This window comes from Etheostoma spectabile, chromosome 24 (genome assembly GCF_008692095.1).
Source record: "Etheostoma spectabile isolate EspeVRDwgs_2016 chromosome 24, UIUC_Espe_1.0, whole genome shotgun sequence".
NCBI classification, from domain to species: domain Eukaryota; kingdom Metazoa; phylum Chordata; class Actinopteri; order Perciformes; family Percidae; genus Etheostoma; species Etheostoma spectabile.
Window position 1 is genome coordinate 4,066,010 of NC_045756.1, and position 18,421 is coordinate 4,084,430.

The 18,421-nt window shown below is 43.0% G+C and overlaps 1 protein-coding gene across 1 annotated transcript; it reads right to left on the reverse strand.

Moving 5' to 3' along the window:
• Window positions 1–2,512: 2,512 nt before the first annotated feature.
• On the reverse strand, window positions 2,513–15,305 carry xkr6a (XK, Kell blood group complex subunit-related family, member 6a). The gene is made up of 4 exons (XM_032506377.1): window positions 14,085–15,305; window positions 10,640–10,836; window positions 9,478–9,895; window positions 2,513–9,094 (listed from the first exon to the last, which is right to left on the reverse strand). The coding sequence occupies exons 1-4, from the start codon at window positions 14,666–14,668 to the stop codon at window positions 8,590–8,592; spliced, it is 1,704 nt and encodes a 567-aa protein (XP_032362268.1). The 5' UTR covers window positions 14,669–15,305; the 3' UTR covers window positions 2,513–8,589.
• Between the last annotated feature and the right edge of the window lie 3,116 nt (window positions 15,306–18,421).

The following is an 18,421-nucleotide window of genomic DNA, read 5'->3' on the forward strand; positions in this document are numbered from 1 at the left end:
CAAGAATCCTGTTACGATAAACTTGAACATGGGACGAAGAAGCCAGTGGAAGGTTTTGTTGTGGAATGTAACTTGTTATGCGAAAATATTTAAGACCATTTGAGATTAATAATTTCATTCTGAGAAATTTAAAGTTTAAAAAAGACTTTTGTTAAGATACTGACTTGAGAGATTTATTTTATATTTTTCTGCAGGAATTGTTTTTATAGAATACTTTAGTTTATTTTGTCTGTGTTGTATTTTTTTGGGCTGTATTTGTTGTGTTACATTCTGTCAGGAGAGGGAGCCAGTAGCTCATTCAAGATTCATATGGATTTCTCTGAGCTCTTGTGATTGTCTTCCTGCTTCCTTTGGTTTGTTTGTTACACTGATACCCGAGTCATGAAATAAACAACACTTTAAATGTCCTTTTATCCATACATGCATGCTGAAAACCTGAAGTTTGACATCTGAATTGATATGTTTTTACTGTTGAATTATAGTGTGATAGGTAAAAATAACTATAAATGCTACAGTAAAGTAAAAAGGTGTTTTGAAGAGGATTATTTCTATGCAAATGATTCCGTAGGTGAAGGTGTGTAAGGTATCCCTTCTGTACTTAAATGATACCAAAGACTATTATTAAGATGCACCAACTGCTTCAAGGAGATATTTAAGATACATTTCTTTACAGAGGGATTGGTATCCTAAAATGAAACGTGTGGGTGTGGTGTGGTGACACATCGATGAGCCACACTGTTGCACTGGGTGACATGTTCCTCCACTATAAGTAACATGGACACTGTAGTTTATATTGACTCCACCATACTGCGTCCTGCTGCCCCAAATACTCACTAGAGCACAAGGGCACCAATTGTGTATTCATCCACAGCTAAAAGTAGTTCCCAGCAAATGCACATGTCCTCCTTTTTGAGTAATGTTTGCTAAAAACTACAGTGCCCAGCTTTTTCAGGTAATTATTTATTTTCTTTTTGAGAATGATACAACCTGTTTTTAAGGTTAACATCTACCGTAGGAACCAGTGGTCTCCAGGACAGGATAGGGATGGTCTTTTCATTTCTAAAGCCTTATCTTTTAATGCAGTGCTGCATGCATGCCTCCAACTATATATAGTGATATGTACTGTATATAGTGTTCATGCATCTATTCATGTGTGTGTGATTATGCATTTTGCTGCTGAAACAAGAAGAGGAACAATTCCACATCCAGAAACCTATTTATGTGTTTGTGATTTTTAAATTCTGCATGTAAACTGCATCTTTGTACTACTGAATTTGTGTTTGATCCATAGAGTTACTGTTTTACATTTTCTAGTTTTGAGAGGTTTAAAAATTGGCACAATGCAAATCCTCCTTGGCTTGTAGAGAGATTCCTGGGGGTTTAATAACATTTTTGTTTAAATAAAGTTGTTTGAAAATCTGAGTTTTTATGTTGTTATTCAAAAGAAGTGTCCCCAGATGTAAAGGAAAAGCGACACACATTTGGAAAAATTAATTTATATTCCTTTATAATTTTTTTTTTCTCCATCGCAGTCACAACATTACAATGTAATAAAATGGTAAATATATAAAATCAAACTCAATACTGACGCATATACATTTCTGTATTGTGTTCAAAACCAAATGAACTGTACATGTTTTCATTTATATCTTTTACATCGTTTAAAATCTGTCATAATTTCTATGTAGTCATCTGTATTGTAAATCTCTGTCTCTTCACAGATAAATAGACTTTATTTTCAGAAGGTATTGTAACAAAAATAACACATTTCCTAACGCTGGCCACGTAGAGCCATTGAAAATATCATTCAACTCTTCCCCAGAATACACTATTGTAGACACAGAATACACAGACAAACAAGAGATACACGATGTTTCGTCTTGTTTCCCCCGTTTCTTTTGTGGTCGGTCAGAAACATTCGGTGAGAATTTAGAAATCCCCCAAAGACCAGAAGATTCCTGAATGGTGTTTTTATGAAGTGACGCGGGAGCGGTTTGAACACGGTTGATGACAGCAGCCATCATTTCTGCAGTGAAGACGGGAGATGTTAGCCAGACAGCCCCTGTTTTTACAACATTTTCTTCCTCGAGTTTGACATATGTGCTTAGGTATTGAACTGTTTGACAACGACATGTAGCTGCACGCTGCAAATATGACCATCTTGTCAAGCAATTTAATTCACATTCAAATGCAAAAATGTCCATTTTAACAAACACTACTCCTAATTTGCTCTTTTACTTATTTTTCCTTAAAGGGTTGGTTTCCAAAAATGACAATATCAGACTTCTCACATATCTAGTGGTATCAAGCCAGGTAAATAGGTTTTATTTGTCGAGGTTTGGAGATATTTGTCTCTGAGATTTCGGCCTCCACCCGTTGGAAGCTAGAGACGGGTATCTTAGCTTAGCATAATAACTGGAAGTAGGGGGAAACGGCTAGCTTGGCTCTGTCCAAAGGTCTGACTTTGGCAAAGTTAGCTCTGTCCAACTTTTTTAAACTTTCGACTTTTATCCAATGCTTCCACTCTTTGTGCTAAGGTAAGCTAACAGGCTGGTGGCTCCAGACTCCTATTTAGCAAACCCATTTGGGAGTGCTGAATATTCTTGTTCCCATTAGCATTTTTTAACACAAAATATGAGCTGGCAAAATGGACATTTTTTGTACTCTAAAGAAAGAAATAAAATGATTTCTTCACTAATCATTGCTTGTAGTGATTGTCTTTCTATGCAGAACAATTAAAACCAGGAATGTGAGAGACAAATGTGACAACCTATCATTATTTATGTATTATTCTAACGCTGGGTTGTGGCTGTCTGGCGAGTCATTCCCCAAACTTCATCCTGCCTACAGATCTAATATCAGTGTGCTTATACTCGAGACAACACGATGGCACAGACTCTTACGAAAACACAGTCTCAGTGAAGCCGTATTTTTCTCCTCTCGTCTTACATTCTGGATATTTATAAAGAACATTTACTATCAGTACATTTGTAAGAGCCATCTAACCAACTCATCAAACATAGATCCAACAGAGGAGGATTACCAGAAAAAGGTATTTACAATCAAAATGCCAACCACAAGAAAATAAAAGGTACTTTTTGCACATCGAAATCTAGAGCTACTGTTATTTTTTTCCAAGTTGAAGAACACAGTAGAAAAGCATGACCCCGACAAAATAAAAGCTCATGGTACATCTTATAGATACATCTACATTAAGGTTTAGTTTGACCCTGCCCTGTGCTTGTAGTGTCTGCACCTGAGTCAAACCAATGAAATCCCTCCGACTTCAATTTAAATATTTGTGCCAAAATAAAAATAAAACTCTTCACTTTAATTTCAATTTGTTGGACTCAGATCTGGTACAAACTGGTCTGAGATCAGAAGCAGCTTAGTGTCTGGACTCCAGTTCTATGAAACCATGATGAGTAATGATAATTTCACAGCTCTGGACCAAGTAAGTCAAACTTTGGCTAAGGAAAAAGCATATGAAGCAATATCTGATACATACAGTACTCGCTCGCACGCACGCACACACACACACACGCGTACGCACGCACAGCCTAACCACAGGCCTCATATGCTTTGCAGACCCTGATAGTGGAACATTTATGTGTTTATCCAAATAACAAAAAAGATAACTTTCTGGTTTTACTTTTCACAATCAGAACCACATTCCTTTGTCGGGAGGTTGCATCCATCCTGGTTATTCCCTAAAGGTGCATTACACCCCCCCCCCCCCCCCCCCCCCCCCCCCCCCCCTCCTCCCAATTTGAACCCACCAACAGACAAACATGATAGAGAATAATGTAAATTAAGTCCGTAAAAATGACATGCAAGACTAATAAATTATTAAAAACAATTGCAAAAAGTGAACAAATGCTTTGTAAAAAGTTTGCATTGTTGCAAATTAACACTTTGCGGTTTGGGCTTTCTTACCCTCTTGTTTGCAAACAAAGAAAAAAAGGCGATGACATAATAACAAGCAACACATTAGAACAGTGATGTGGTATTTTTTTTTGTCTAAAGGTTATCCAAGCCCAGAACCTTTCTGCCTGTAACCTTGCATAGCTGTGAACGTGTAGCCATACAATAACACTGACTGGATTTGTCTTACAGAGTGGGCCCGGCTAAGGCTGTGGGTTTTTTTGGGTGAAGTAAGACATTTGTAGCATGCAGACTCAACTGTAGAGTGTGGATCCAAATATGTAGTGTAGTCTGAATTAAAAAACAGAATGGAGATGGTAAGAAGGTGGGATACCTGCAGTTGGAATATGAGGCTACCGCCGAGTCTGACTGCCACACATGAATACCTCCATATAAAGAAGGAACTGTATTTTTTTTGGTTGTGTCAGACCTGATTTCTGTTAAACCTGATCTCTGGTTGGCTGGAGCTCTAGGTGCAAAGGGGCCATGGTTTGGGTCAGTTCTAGGGAGAAACTAGTGGGGACAGCTGCTCTGGAGCTCAACATAAATCTCCCTTTAACGACCCAGAAGCACATATGAAGCTGTGACTCTACGTTTTAAGCCTCTGCAGTAACCACTTATTTTCCTTCAAATCTAAAACATTCATGCAAAAAATTCACGAGCACGATCAGAACAGAAAATGTTTGACTCTATTCTCTAAATGACACACATTTGTTTTTTTTGTGCTAACACAGTATGCTGTTCTCCTTCCATTTCTGTGCTCTGACACGCTCTAACCCATGCTTAATGTACAGTGAATGTTCACATCCACATCAGAGTGGACCAAAAAAATGTGCACACCCGTCCTAAGGTTTATCTTTAACCATGACTTGGATATCTAAAAAAATAAATAATAGTCCACCTCCAGTTCTGTCGAGCGGATAAGGCATTGTTGCGTTTATGTGTCACTCTCAGAGACTGAAGGTGTTGCTGTTTTTATGTCCACTCTCTACTTGAGGAAACCCAGCTTGATTGAATTACACGATTCAATCAATCTGAACGTGAAACATATTTGGCTAAATTCTTTATACCACTGTCACCATGACAATACAAAATCCATCCAGCATTACTCAATAGCACCATATGAATATTGTTCCCAAATTATAAAGGGGTAAGGGATTATTGGACATTAGTGTGTGAGTGTGTGTGTGTTCAAGCAGTGAGGTAGGGACACATCCCATATTGTTAGACTACTTTTCACTGTGTGTACTAAGCATATCTCCCTGTTGTGGAGGAAAACCATGTGTGTGTGTGTGTGTGTGTGTGTGTGAGCATGTACACTAAGCACATCTCCTTGCGTTGGAGACTTGCATAGCTTCTGCAGGACAGGAAGAGCAGTTGTCCATATGGACGGAGCATTTGGCACAGCCTTGGCCGGCAACTGAAGGCAGTACTCAAGTTGCACCATAGAATTTAAAGAGACAATCTGCCCTTATTGCACCATAAGTACATGTGTGTTTCATATTTGCACCATATGAAGTAGGATTAGCAACCAATTGACTCCGTAGCTTGAGCGCGTTGCACCATATGAACACCGATGCTGCTGCTTCTGTTCACCTACTGAAACTAGCAGCAAAGTAACAGATGTTCTTTTGTTTTAATCGGCTAGCACCACGGAAAAGTAATGTGAGCTCACTCTTTGTTCACGTTGGTCAAACTTTAAGCGATACGTCAACAATTGTGGTGTTTTAGTCTCCTTTTTCACCTACCACATTTGGCTGAAAAATGTTTTTAAAACGATTATTTTCAGGATTATTTATTCAGTTGATCATTTTTTGATCAATGGATTCATTATTTAGTCTATTAAAGTGGTTCCCAACCAGGGGGTAGAGACGCCAATAAGGGTCGCGAGATAAATCTTAGAGGTCGCAAGATGATTAACAGAAATGGGAAGTAGACTTTGCTTTGTTTTAAAGGGGACCTTAACAAGCTAAAAAGACAACCACTGGTCTATAAAAGGATTCAATATATTCATAATGATAGAAAACAACATATCTCAGGCCTCTACATCCATCACCAGATGCCCTTTAGACTTTCCCTCTTTTCCCCATCACCTGACTGCCCCAACCATCTACCCACCTGTTCCCACTTCCCTCAGCAGCCTTTCAGTTTATATACTGGTCCATTTCCATTCATTCCCAGCAGACCATCAAAGTTGCTTTGTTGTTTCTTGCCATTTGCTTTCAAGCGCTGATGGATCTGCTCATTTGATAGCCAATTGTACTCATTGAAAACAAGCTTGCTTTCAACCTTAGTTTCAATGAGAAAAAAATCAGAGACCAAAATTGCCCCCCCAAAATGTTGACGTACCCCTTTTTAACAAATGCAATATCTTTCTCGTTCACCTGCTCGATCCCCTTGGACAGCAGCTATAATAAGAAGCATGTGTGTGTTTGTGTTCGTCATTTGTAACCGCACCATCGGAAATGTCTAACGGCTGGGCCTTTGCCTGCTGCATCATTGACATGGGACTGGAGAAAAGGTTGGACGGCAAAAACACTTTCACTACCTTGCAAACACTCGCAACACGGTGTTAGGCGGCCCCCTGATGGCGTGTGATTTCAGGCGCAATGTTCCTGTCGACGGGCTGATGACTGATATCTCGCCTAATTTGTTGTCGCCTGCCAATTTAACAGCTTGGATTAAAGGGATAAACAAACCGAAAAATAAATAATGAGCCATACATCACAGCTCAGCCGCGGGTGGATTTGGAGGAGTTGGTATTGGACTTGTTACAAGAGGAGTCAAGTTATCGAGAGGGTTGTGACGATTTAAGTCCAAAACTGTTTTATATCAGCTTCAGTGGCAGCACCCTGTTAGTGTGGGATCAACATGATTTAGAAATCACACACAGGAAAACGTAGTAGTAGACAGAGATAAAAATAACTGCAAAATGCATTGGCTCTTTCAGTTGAAAAACTTAGAGACGATTTCTCATTTTTGTCATTGCCTATCAAGGCAAACCGACGGAATGATTAAAGTTAATCTAAAATTTTGGAGATGAACTGTTGGAACCCTAAACGGCATACACATAAATAACCCTTCCTGTGTTCGCTGATACTTATGATATAACCATACAGCAGACACTTATTCCACTAACATGGGCCTTTATCTAGAAGATGATGGTGCCACTGTGTTTTGGATTCTTCTCTTTGACTTTACTATTTTGGAGATGGAAAGATAATGGCACATTGACTAGTGTACATGTTTAGCAATAAGAACTGTAGCATTAAAATCCTCCACTTGTCCTCAGTAGATCTTCACCTCTAGCTTCACGCTGACAGCTAAGCATACAAGGTGCTGAGTGAGAGAAAGGGACTACGACAGGCCCCTTACCAAGAAAACTTTTTTTTTTTGGCCTGTAGATTTGTAATGTATAACTGATGCTAGTTTTGTTTTGGAGTATGTTTTAGGAAACAGGAAACTAATTCTTCCAATGCACAGTCATTTTGGCACAGTAATCTTTTAGTTGCACATTGGCAGCCATTCAGGAGGTATTGGGTCTTATGCTGTTACAACTCCTGATGTTCTCACTTTCAGACTAAATGTTGCAGCTGACCTAACACAGTGTATGCTTAATTGTTGGCATGCTTGGAGAAATAGTTTGAAATATGCTTGTTGGCTTTCTGGCTGAGAGTTAGATGAGAGGATTGATACCAGTCTCTCCTTTCTTTAACTTTGAACGTGGCTAGGCTAGCATCTAAGCTAAGCTAATCTACTCCTGGCTCCATACTTAGCGTAGAGAGAGAAAGATCTTCTCATCTAACTCTGGCAACAAAAGAAATTTGTGTATTCCCAAAAATGTGAAACGTTTCCTGTAGCGCAAACCTTAAATTAAATTAATTAAATGCCATACCCTCTGTGTCTCCATCTTTCCCATCATGCTCTGCTACTCTCCCTGGTAACCTTGTCAATCGACCCCCAAAACCGATGTGTCCAGCTGCTTTGTCCCCAGTCGACAACAACGCAACGGTACATAAAAAACATCCTTTCTGTACATAGAAAATATATACACTACCTTTTGACAAGACTAACGACAACACGTTCACGAACTCCTTTTTATTAAAAGTGACGTTTGTTCTTTCTTTGTGTCACTTCTTTTTATTCTACTGAAACCCGTGAAAGTGTGCGCAACGCAACATAAACGGCATGCGGTGGTCAAAGACTCCGAAGTAAAACTGCGCTCATTTTTCAATGTTTTGTTTTTTTCTTCACAACGGAGAGCAAACGTGTGATATTAAATCAATGAGAGCAGATGACGAGTGGTCAGAGGAGTTGGAAAGATAGAGGAGAGAAAGAGATGGACTCGCGCTGAAGCAGCTTGTTGAGTCATGGCCATGGGACTCACAGGTTGTAGGTGCCCGCAAGGAATGTGGGTGGGTGTGGGTGTGGGTGTAGGTGTGGGTGTGGGTGTGGGTGTGTTTGTGCACGCAAAAAAGTGTGACAGATTGCTTTTGTGTCTGTGTGCTTACATCAAGTGCGACGTTGTATGGTGTGAGAATGTGTTTCTAAATATTCTCTTAATCTGAACATCCATGTAATAAAGACATGTATACATACATGTCTTTTTTACGATGCATATGTGCTTAGCTGTATTGATGTTGTGTGTGTGTGTGTGTGTGTGTGTCAGAGTGAGGACTCATACTGCAACAGTTCATACAGTAGGGGTCCATCCCGGTAGCGGATGCCCACTGCGGCCGGCGTTATGTACTGCAGGATGTTTATAGTCCTCCGCAGGCGCCTGTCTACGTAGTGGGCGTCCCACGCTGGATAACGCTTCCTGGGCATGTCGATCTTTATCAGTGGGCCCTCTGGCTTGGAGGTGATGGGCGCCGATCTCACCTGGAAGACGGGAAGACACGTCTCGGCCACATCCTCTTCCGTCTGCGACTTGGGCATGTGGGCGGGGGTGGGTGGGGCGGTGGGCGGGGCTGACGGGGGGAGGGGGAGACCCCAGAGCAGCTGGGCGCAGCAGGACGAGGCTGGGCTCGGCTGGAGGTGGGCGCTGGCAGGGTGCAGGAAGCCGTAGTACAACAGCATGATCAGGACGCCGCCGATGAACGTCAGGTAGACGCCGCACAGCGCGGGGACAGCGTAGGAGTCGGTCAACACTGGATCCCTGTAGGCGTACCTGCAGAATGGGGTTCAATTTAATGTGAGTGTGTGTGCATGTGCACCTAAGTGTGTGTTCGCTGTCTTGCGGAAACCTTGTATGTCCAGAATTGTTAAAGAAAAAGGCTATTTACCCCTTCACTGTTTACCTTCAACTCTGCTGTGTGCTGCACTTCATACAAGATGGAGGTGGAGTGGAGTTATGACAAATTGAGGATCCAATGTAGTTACGAGAATTAATCAGGAGCTCATTTTAATACTTCTCATTGGTTAAATATGTGTTAAGCCCACAGACCGATGTAAATGTTGATCAATAGCATTGATTTAGATTAAACATGACATTAGTTGCATCCAGGTTCAAGATGTAAGAAAATGCCAATGTAGGCCGTCAGAGTAACTCACCACAGCCCGGTGAGGATGGTGTTCTCGGCCAACACCACGATGTAGTACGTCACCATTCTGTACCGCGTCCGGCCCTCCTTCACATTAAACCAGCAGAAGATGTAGACAATGCCAACCACCATGTTGAAGAGCACCTCCTCCCACTTGGACATACAGAAGTCGGTGCCTCCGTGCACCACCCAGAAGGCCATGGCGCACCAGTGGACCACTACAAAGATGCCAAAGTAGATGTGGAAGAGGGAGGCAAAGAGGGCAAGCGAAAGGACGCGGGATGAGATGGTGAAGAGGCGCCAGAAGAGGTGCAGCAGCGCCCCGCGATAGCTCATGCTACGCTGGTCGTCACGAGAATCTCGCAGGAGTTTGTGGTAGGAGGCCAGAACCCAGGCCAGAGACAGGAGGGACCCCAGGGAGGAAATGCCTACGGAGAGAGTCAGAGGAGAGTAACAGGAAGCGAAAAGAACAGAGGTGGATGATCATGTGGATGCATTTTTCTTTTCTGAGTGAATCAATCAGAACAAAGTAGAAATAAGGTTTCAAGGTTTGTGAAATAAAAAGTAAATGGGCACAAGATTATTATGAGTCAATGGGGGCGTTTTGTGTAATCATGTAAGTACATCCTTAAGTAAGAAGTTATGTGTGACACGACAGAAACATTTAGTCCTGACGCCTAATCGTATGAGTCTGAAATATGAAGTTATTTTTAATGTCCCAGCTGATGTGCACATCCACCCCCTGCACTGCACTAGTCACATATTTGCATTAGAATAGTACAAGTAGAAATGTCCCAAAACTCCAGCGTGATGGAGATGAATAACACCAGTGGGTGGCCACCCAGATGATACATTTCATGGATGAATAAGGAAGAGGAGGCTGATGGAGTTTGGCTAGCACATCCCCCCTGACACCTGTGATTGTGCTTTCTTTCTAGGACTTCCTGAACACGAAAACGCTGTGAAAATCTAAATGCAGCACCATTTGCAGCCACAAATTACTGAGCATGATGTGTGCAAATTGCTAATTACTGTGTCTGCAGCTGTGGATTTCTATGTGCTTTTTGGGCTACATGAAACCAATGGTGTTATGTTTGTTAATGTGGCGTGTAGCTGTTGTTAGTCTGAAGAACTGGAGTCAGTCCATCCAGTGTAGTCCGTGCTCCACCTACACTGCAGCGTCTCGGCTCGGTTCTCCTGGATCATGATGCAGAGCTGCAGGACCAGCTGAGGTGCAGACTCCAGGAAAGTCTCCAGCAGCCGCAGCATGTTGACGTCTGCGTACTCAAACATCATGGCCCAGTACCAGCGGCGCTGGTGCTCCTTCTGCCGACGCGACATGATGCCCAGGTACAGCGTCCTGATGTACCTGCAGGGGGCCAGAGGGAAGAGCGCTGATTAATAAAGACACTCAACATTTTTTGAGCCTCTTTGTTTTTATCCTCAATGCTATTTTTTGGATTATTTTCTTTTTCACTATTTCTGTCTTTTGCCTGCTTGTAACGTTTGTTAAAAAAAAAAAATCTCTGATTCTACTACTATCATTAATCCTTCAAAAAATAATAACCTGATAGATTGACTTCACCTGATAAACAGCGATGCTAAATGGGTTTGAAACGATTAGTTGATTAATCGATTAGTCGATTGACAGAAACTAAATTGGCTACTATTGCTACTATTTAAAAAATCAACTGTTTCGGTCATTTTTTTCAACATTTGCTTTTCGTCATCATAAATGATAATTACCTGAATATCTTTTGGTTTGGCATGTTTTTTTAATGACAAAAAAGCCATTTTAAAATCTTACCTCTATAAATTATAACCATTGGCTATAGCCAGGGGCACTTTTCACTATTTTCAGGAAAATTATCAGTAGAATAATTAATGATAGCAACAGTCAATAGTTGTAGCCCTAATGCACACGGTACAATGACAGATATCTAGATGATTATGAATTGACAAGTATCAGAAATATCATTTTAATGCAACACTCTGAGCAACACAATTAAAAGCCATGACATATAGCCCTAATGAACTTGTACAAAAAAATTTTATAGGATGGTCTCATTGTTGATAAAACCTCTCCATGACAAAAATCGGATCCATACATACTGAGTGAATTTCTAGATGTACAAAACTACAGTACATGTGGGTGGAATGTAGGCAGTGATTTCAATTAAAATACCTAAGGGCACTCACAGAGTTTGTGTGTGTGTGTGCGCGCTCGAGCGTTTATGTGTATATGCACGTGTATGCAAATGAACTCTAACGATATCCTCCTGCTTTCCTGTGAGTGCATTGCTACTCTTATACGTTCATCGGTGTCATGGCATGTGTGCATGTGCTCCTACATTATGCATGACTGCATGGTGGGGCTATTACAGCTATCTGGTTTGAAACATTCAAGCTTAATTCACAAAACATAAATTATGCACCATCCATAGGAACATGCCTACATGTGCATGCACACCGCTTTATGTTCACATCAGGTCTGGCTTAACGCAGATGCTGGGATTCATGGGAGTGGCACTGTTAACAGGGTGGACTGGTTATGGACATATGCTGACAATTTCTAGAATTTTCATTGCAATATTTTTTTCCATCTCTTTAGCAGAGCTAATACACATGGGCTTGCTTTGCTGTGCTATCCTACTGAATTGAAGAGGGAAAGTTATCCACCCTGACATCCTGTGTTTTGATGAACACTCTGGAGGAAGGGCCATCCCATATATCCCAACCTATCCTTATTATCCAATTCTTCAAATATGTTAATGCTTCAACAACAACAGCAAAATGCTGTTTGTCCTTGACTCAAGAACAATGAAGGATAAATACCCAGCACAATTTGTTTGGATTTTTTTTAAATGTGTAGGAGAAAGTCCTTGCATTCAGCATTGAGCCACTTAACACCTTAACATGGAGGGATACCAACCATATGTATTGGACCACATTCAGAAGATCTTCCAACCCTCCACCCTACCCCCACCACTCTCACTCCCATTCCTTCCTTTCCCTCTCTCCTTTCACTCTTTTCAACTCCCCTCCCCCCATTTACACATTGTGTATTTGCAACCTTTTCTTCCTCCTCCTTCTCCTTCCCCACCCCTACTTCACTCCACAGCCTCTCCATCTCTAAGCAATCTGTCTCAATCAGGTCATACCATTTCCTCAGCTACAAACATCACCCCCCTCCCCTTCTTCTTCTTCCTTCTCCTGGCCTTCCACTGCCTGCAGGTGGTAGAGTCCATTCTGCTGGCTGAGGGGGTGATTCCTGGGTGGGGTGCATGGAGGTAGAGTCTTTGTGTGTGTCTGTGAGTGTGTGTGTGTAAGGGTTGATTTAACCCTACAACCTTATAGAGACCAAAGCAGAGGAGCTGAGTAGCACAGCAGAATGTAAACACACTCACACACATAATCATCACTCTACTCTCCCTGCTGTTCACCCGGCCTGAAGCAAGTGGACACCATTAAGGAAGTCTTCTTGACGAGAGGGGGAGGGAATGAGAGTGAACACTGTCCTTGCATAGAGGGCTAGGAGGCTGGAGACAAGCTAGCACACACAAGGATCCTACAGTTGCAATACAAAGTGTGTGTGTGTGTTTGTGTGTGTGTGTACATGTGTGTGCATAGGAGCAAAAGGGTCCATGTGTGTTTCTGTTTCTTCCCGGCAGTGCTTTTAGCACTACAATTAGCACCTACCCTTGACCAAGTCTGTGCGTGTGTGTGTGTGTGTGTGTGAGAGAGAGAGCGAGAGAGAGAGAGAGTGAGATAGAAAGGGAAATGTGTTGCCAGAAACACAGACGCTTTTCCTCTTTGTACTCTCCAGGCATGCTGACTCTCATGGGAAGGGCCATGGCACTGTTTTTCCACTAGTCACACACACGCTGACACAGACACATGAGCACACACACACATGTGCATACACAAATGTGCACTCACATCCCTGATTTCTTTGTTCTTCAACTAAAGTAAAGGACTCCGACTGATACACTGTCCATGGTGCTGAAGATATTTCCAGCACCATGGACAGCGTTTCGGTCGTCCCCAAAGTACGCTGTGGATGTGTCTAATATATTAACTTTAGTTAATATACCAGAGCTATGAAGTGTGAAAGTTACATTCTTCGAAAGTGGGATCACTGTCTCTCTGTCTGTCTTTCTGTGTCCCTCTCACTGCCTGACTGTCTCTCTTAATATATGTCTGTTAGTCCCAGATAGTAACTGAAGTGCTGAGGAGGCCTTTCCTTTTTCTCTCTTACTCTTCCTCTGCCTGTCACTGTGAAGTGGGCTTAGCTTTCTTCTAGCTACATTGAGTAGACATGCCAGTCTACCAACTTTAAGTGTGTGTGTAAGAAACACATTGTGTGAAAAGAGGAAGATTAATTGAGATTATTTCATTAACTAATTGAGCTTAATTGCCCACTGTTGTAGCTGTACCTTTTGTGTAGGCTACTGTCCAAATGTTTTGATAAATTGAATTTTGATGCTTTGACCACATTGTTATTTAAAACTTTCACGTCAATAAAGTCACTGAATTACATTGGAAGATAGAGAGTGTGGTGACGGGTTAGGATCAAGTGTGTGTTGTTGTTTGTTCCCCCCCCCCCGCCCTCCCTACCTCCACACTTGTCCCAGCTGGAGGATGTGTATGGTGGCCTGCCACAGCCAGATGGTGGCCAGCTGCAGGCGGTCCCTGCCGGGATAAAGGCATCCCAGAGCCACCGCGCCCCGCTTGGTCAGCCCCTCCACTTCTCCGAGCCCCCCGCCGGTGTAGTCCTGCACGAACCAGCGGAAACTCAGAATCTGGACCAGCACAGATGGCACCAGCACGAAGAAGAGAGTGAGGCCGAACCAGAGGTAGTCCTGTCTCTGATAGTAGTCCATCGCCAGGCACAGGTCCGTGCCAACGTCCCAGAAGAAGACGAGGAGGGCGAGGATGATCCAGAGGCAGTCCAGCCACAGCTGCTCCCGGGGCGGGCAGTGAGTCTCCCGGATGCCGACCCCTCCAATAGGCTGGCCCCCGCCGAGCAGGGAGCCGAGGCAGGCTGAGCGGCAGCCCCAGTAGCAAGCGGAGGTGCGGCAGCACTGACAGATGTGGATCGCGGCAGAGTCCATCGGCTCCTCACCGTCAACATCGTACAGCTGGGCGAAACCGCCGCCGTACCCGACACCGGCTTTGCCGCCGTCCGACTGCGCGGCCATGTTCCCCTTCCCGCTCCTGCCCTCCTGCGAAATGCACGACAACCGCACCGTTGTGCTTTCTCGTGGGGCGCGGATACCACGTCACTTCCCAGATACCTGCTGTCCCCTTCTCTCTCGCGCCGCGGCGGCTGCTGTGTCTCTTTCCCGCTTACGGCGAGAGGAGCCATCAGCGCCGGCGGCCGCGCGACGGCGGCTCCCCTTCTTCCTGGTCCAGTAGAGACACAGCCACCGGGCACTGGCGAGCAGCAGCGGAATCCTTTCCTGTTCTAGTCCAGCAGCCCTGCATCATCCCGTCCCGCGCGCGGTCATCTAGGGCAACGGGAGGCTATGACGTAATGCATCTCCCGCTGTTCTTAAGACGTAGAGTGTGGATGTGTGTGTGTGTGTGTGTGTTGGGGCTCACCGGACACCAGACTAGTCTAGCAAACCACGACTCGCGCTAATACAAGCCAACCCGAAGACCCCCGACTCCTGCCTTTCATGCCGACCGCACTCAGGGTGCAGGTACCCGGCATCCGCTGCAGCCTATATCCGCTCCTGTCCGCAGCTCCAGCCCTCTGCAGCTCCAGATTCCCCGCTCTTCACTATCTCTCTTATACTCGTACTCCGCCCTCTACCGGATAACAACCTCAACGCCGAATTCACATCTGTACGCCGGCATGCGCACGTGCACGCGCATTCAAATAAAAGGGATTTGCAATACTCTGTAGCCTTTAGGAACAGGATGATTTTTCCCCCCAATGAAATCAGTCATTTTTCCTAGAGGGAGGAAAAATGAGATTCCCACTGTGTGACATCCATCACTCCATCAATCATCATCCTTTCTTCTATCCATCCCCCTCTTTTCACATTCCCATCGATTTTTCTGCACTTTCCACCTTTCTCTTTCTCCCTCACACTCTCCATCCACCCACCCCATTGAACCCAACAGTGGGCTGACTGCCCTGTGTCTATGCCATGTCTATGTGTGTGTGATCCCTGCTTGCCTAGCAGGGAGATATAGGGATTTAGGAACGTGAGAAACTGGGATGGACACTGTGTGTGCGTGTGTGTGAGAGAAATGAGTAGGGACTGAGGGAGCTGGAAAGCTTAGAGGTCGTGGATAGAGAAGATGGATGGATTTAGGAATTAGAGGAGGGATGAAAGGAGGGATGTGAAGAGAAAGAGAAAAGATGATTCAGGCTGAAGCTCTTCCAAAGCACAACAAGATTGACAGGAAGAATGCATGAGAGAGGATGACTGGAAGATTTAGGGAAGCCATTTTTGAGGGATGGAGCCACAAAAAAAGAGATGAAGAGAGAAGGAAAGATGATTTACTTAGTAGTAAGGAAAGAAAAGCCTGATAAATAGCATGAAGAAGGGATGGAATTAGGAGATGTAAGAAGTAGAATTGCTCAGGACGGACTAAATAAGGATTTTGTAAGAACGATGAATGATTGTGAGATTCCTCTTTTAAAAATGTATTCAGTAATGTCATTTAATAGAAGAAGAAATACATGCACGCACAGGCTACATCACAAACATGTGCATGCTCAGCCACCCTCTCACAAGCGTGCTTACACACACACATACACACACTTCATTTATTTTTCCTAAACGCACACGCATACTCAGGAATATACAAGCATGCACTGCATATCTTCATGGCACACACTCTTGCTTCTCGTTCTCAGAAGCACGTTTCAGTGCAAGCACTTGCACTTTCTCTATATCTTTCTGTCCACTGGAGATTAGCCTCTCTGTTGTCATGACGACTGTGGGTGTGCGGCTGAAAGACAGGGACAAGGAGTCAATGGCGTATGTTTGTGTGTGTGTGTGTGTGTTTGTTTGTGTGTGAGCAAGAGACAATTAGAGTGAGATCATTAACACTTGAACTAATGGTTAATTACACCAAATAGTTCAAGAATGCAGAGAAATAACGCCTGCGGTGGCATGTGTATGGTAGATGTTTGACAACACTGTCCACAAATGATTATGTAGCTCTTCATGAATTAAAAAAATGTGTCACATCTATACTCCCAAATTGAAATGTTTCTATTGTTTTGTTGAAAGTATGAGGCTCAATATGCCACAAAAAAGCTCTTGATAAACAGTAATGAAAGGAAAAACGTGTGATATCATACAATTGATGTAGGAAAATATTGTGTATGTGATAAAAAACAACCTTTTTTGTGAAGGTTGCAGCTGCAGTCTCTCCACTATACAATATTAATCCAAATGAATTATAAAAAAGCCTCAAGATCAAATACTTCCTGGGTGTTGATGATTTGGCCGTGCTGTTCAAGACAAAAGCAGCAGCTCCTGCACACCTCAAAATATCAGAACAATTATCTTGTTCTGAAATGAATAGAAGCAGACAGGCACAAAATGACAGTTTTAATCTGGCAGTGAAGGACTGTAAGGACAAAGCGAGATAAGAACACCACAAATATGCAGAAAATGTGCCACAAGGGCTTTGTGGAAAAGTCCGGAGTTTCAGTTTATTAACAAACCCTACCAGCCTGTCATCTTTCCGAGACTAATTATGGGAGATTAGAGAATTAGGGGAGCACTAACAATGATATAAAAAAAATGTTGGCAAAAGCACCCAAAACACAAGGTTAACAGGAGCTTTGTGGCTTATTCTGCTGAATGGAGATACCGCAGTTAAAGATAGTGTCATCACAGCAGGGAGGACAAGTGGAGAGGACAGATTACGTCCAACCGCTAAACAGAGTCTGACAGTGGTGGAGAAGGCATTCCGAATCAGTAGTAATCCCGCTTCGTACATTTTTTTTTACAAAAGTAAAAGTAAGTGGGGTTTTCATAACAATTTTCCTTCCATGTTTTTCCTTTCTTCTTTATTTTTCTTCATCCTACTCCGTGCTGCTTTCATCCCCACTTACACCCCATACGTATTATCAGCTAAATGTAAAGCCCTGCACACATGCAAAGGTGATTTCACTTATAATGGCTGATTAGACCTCACACCAGACTGTGCTTAATTGACATCGTTAATTTTTAATTGCACTTGCTATGGTGGGACTGATTGCATTCTTATCATGAGCTTATTGATTCATGAAGAACAGCCTATGTGAATGCATGCCAAAACCCAGGGACGCAAACAGGCCAAAGCTATAAATATACTAATTCAACTAGAAATTGATGTGACGCCATGTAAATGTGTTGGCAGTGTAAGAAATATCCTTTCAAGCTGTTAGAGCTCATTTGAAGTCGAAACCAGGCGGGGCTTGGGGTCTTTGGCTTGTTTGAAGTCCATTTGAAGGCACACCAATGCAGATCGTAATAAGTGATCAGCAGAAAGTGAAGAATCTGAGATATCAGTGATCAAATGAGTTGGTTTGGAGCTGACTTAGTGTCAGACAAAGAATAACTGCAGAGCTGAAAACTGTTTTTGACACAGACAATTCTGACTGTCCAATTCCTTTTGCACCCTGAAAAAAACCATTTCCTGTTCCAGGGTTTTATGGCTGATTAAGTGTTGAAGACTTTCTTGCTCCTTTGGGGAGGAGAATTAGGATTTAGAAACTTAGAACTGAGGCTTGCTCTAAATTGAAGGACCTTTCATGGTTTGGTGCCAAATTCAATGTGTTGTGCAGCTCGGCAGCCGGTTTAGAACGAGTTGAGACACAAGGAACACTAAGGGTCCACTCAGGTCAGGAATTTAATATTCATGAAGAGCTACATAGGCTGAGTCAGGTGTATTTCAAAGGCACCTAAACACAGTTAGTGGGGAGCAACAAACCAGACACT

What these genes read in the sequence shown, in the direction of transcription:
- xkr6a (XM_032506377.1), bottom strand. Translation starts at nt 14,668, where the DNA reads ATGGCCGCGCAGTCGGACGGCGGCAAAGCCGGTGTCGGGTACGGCGGC. An exon ending in CCGAGCCGAGACGCTGCAGT is followed by an intron (nt 9,896 to 10,639) that starts GTAGGTGGAGCA and finishes CTCTCTCCGTAG; the next exon opens with GCATTTCCTCCCTGGGGTCC. An exon ending in ACCATCCTCACCGGGCTGTG is followed by an intron (nt 9,095 to 9,477) that starts GTGAGTTACTCT and finishes CCCATTCTGCAG; the next exon opens with GTACGCCTACAGGGATCCAG.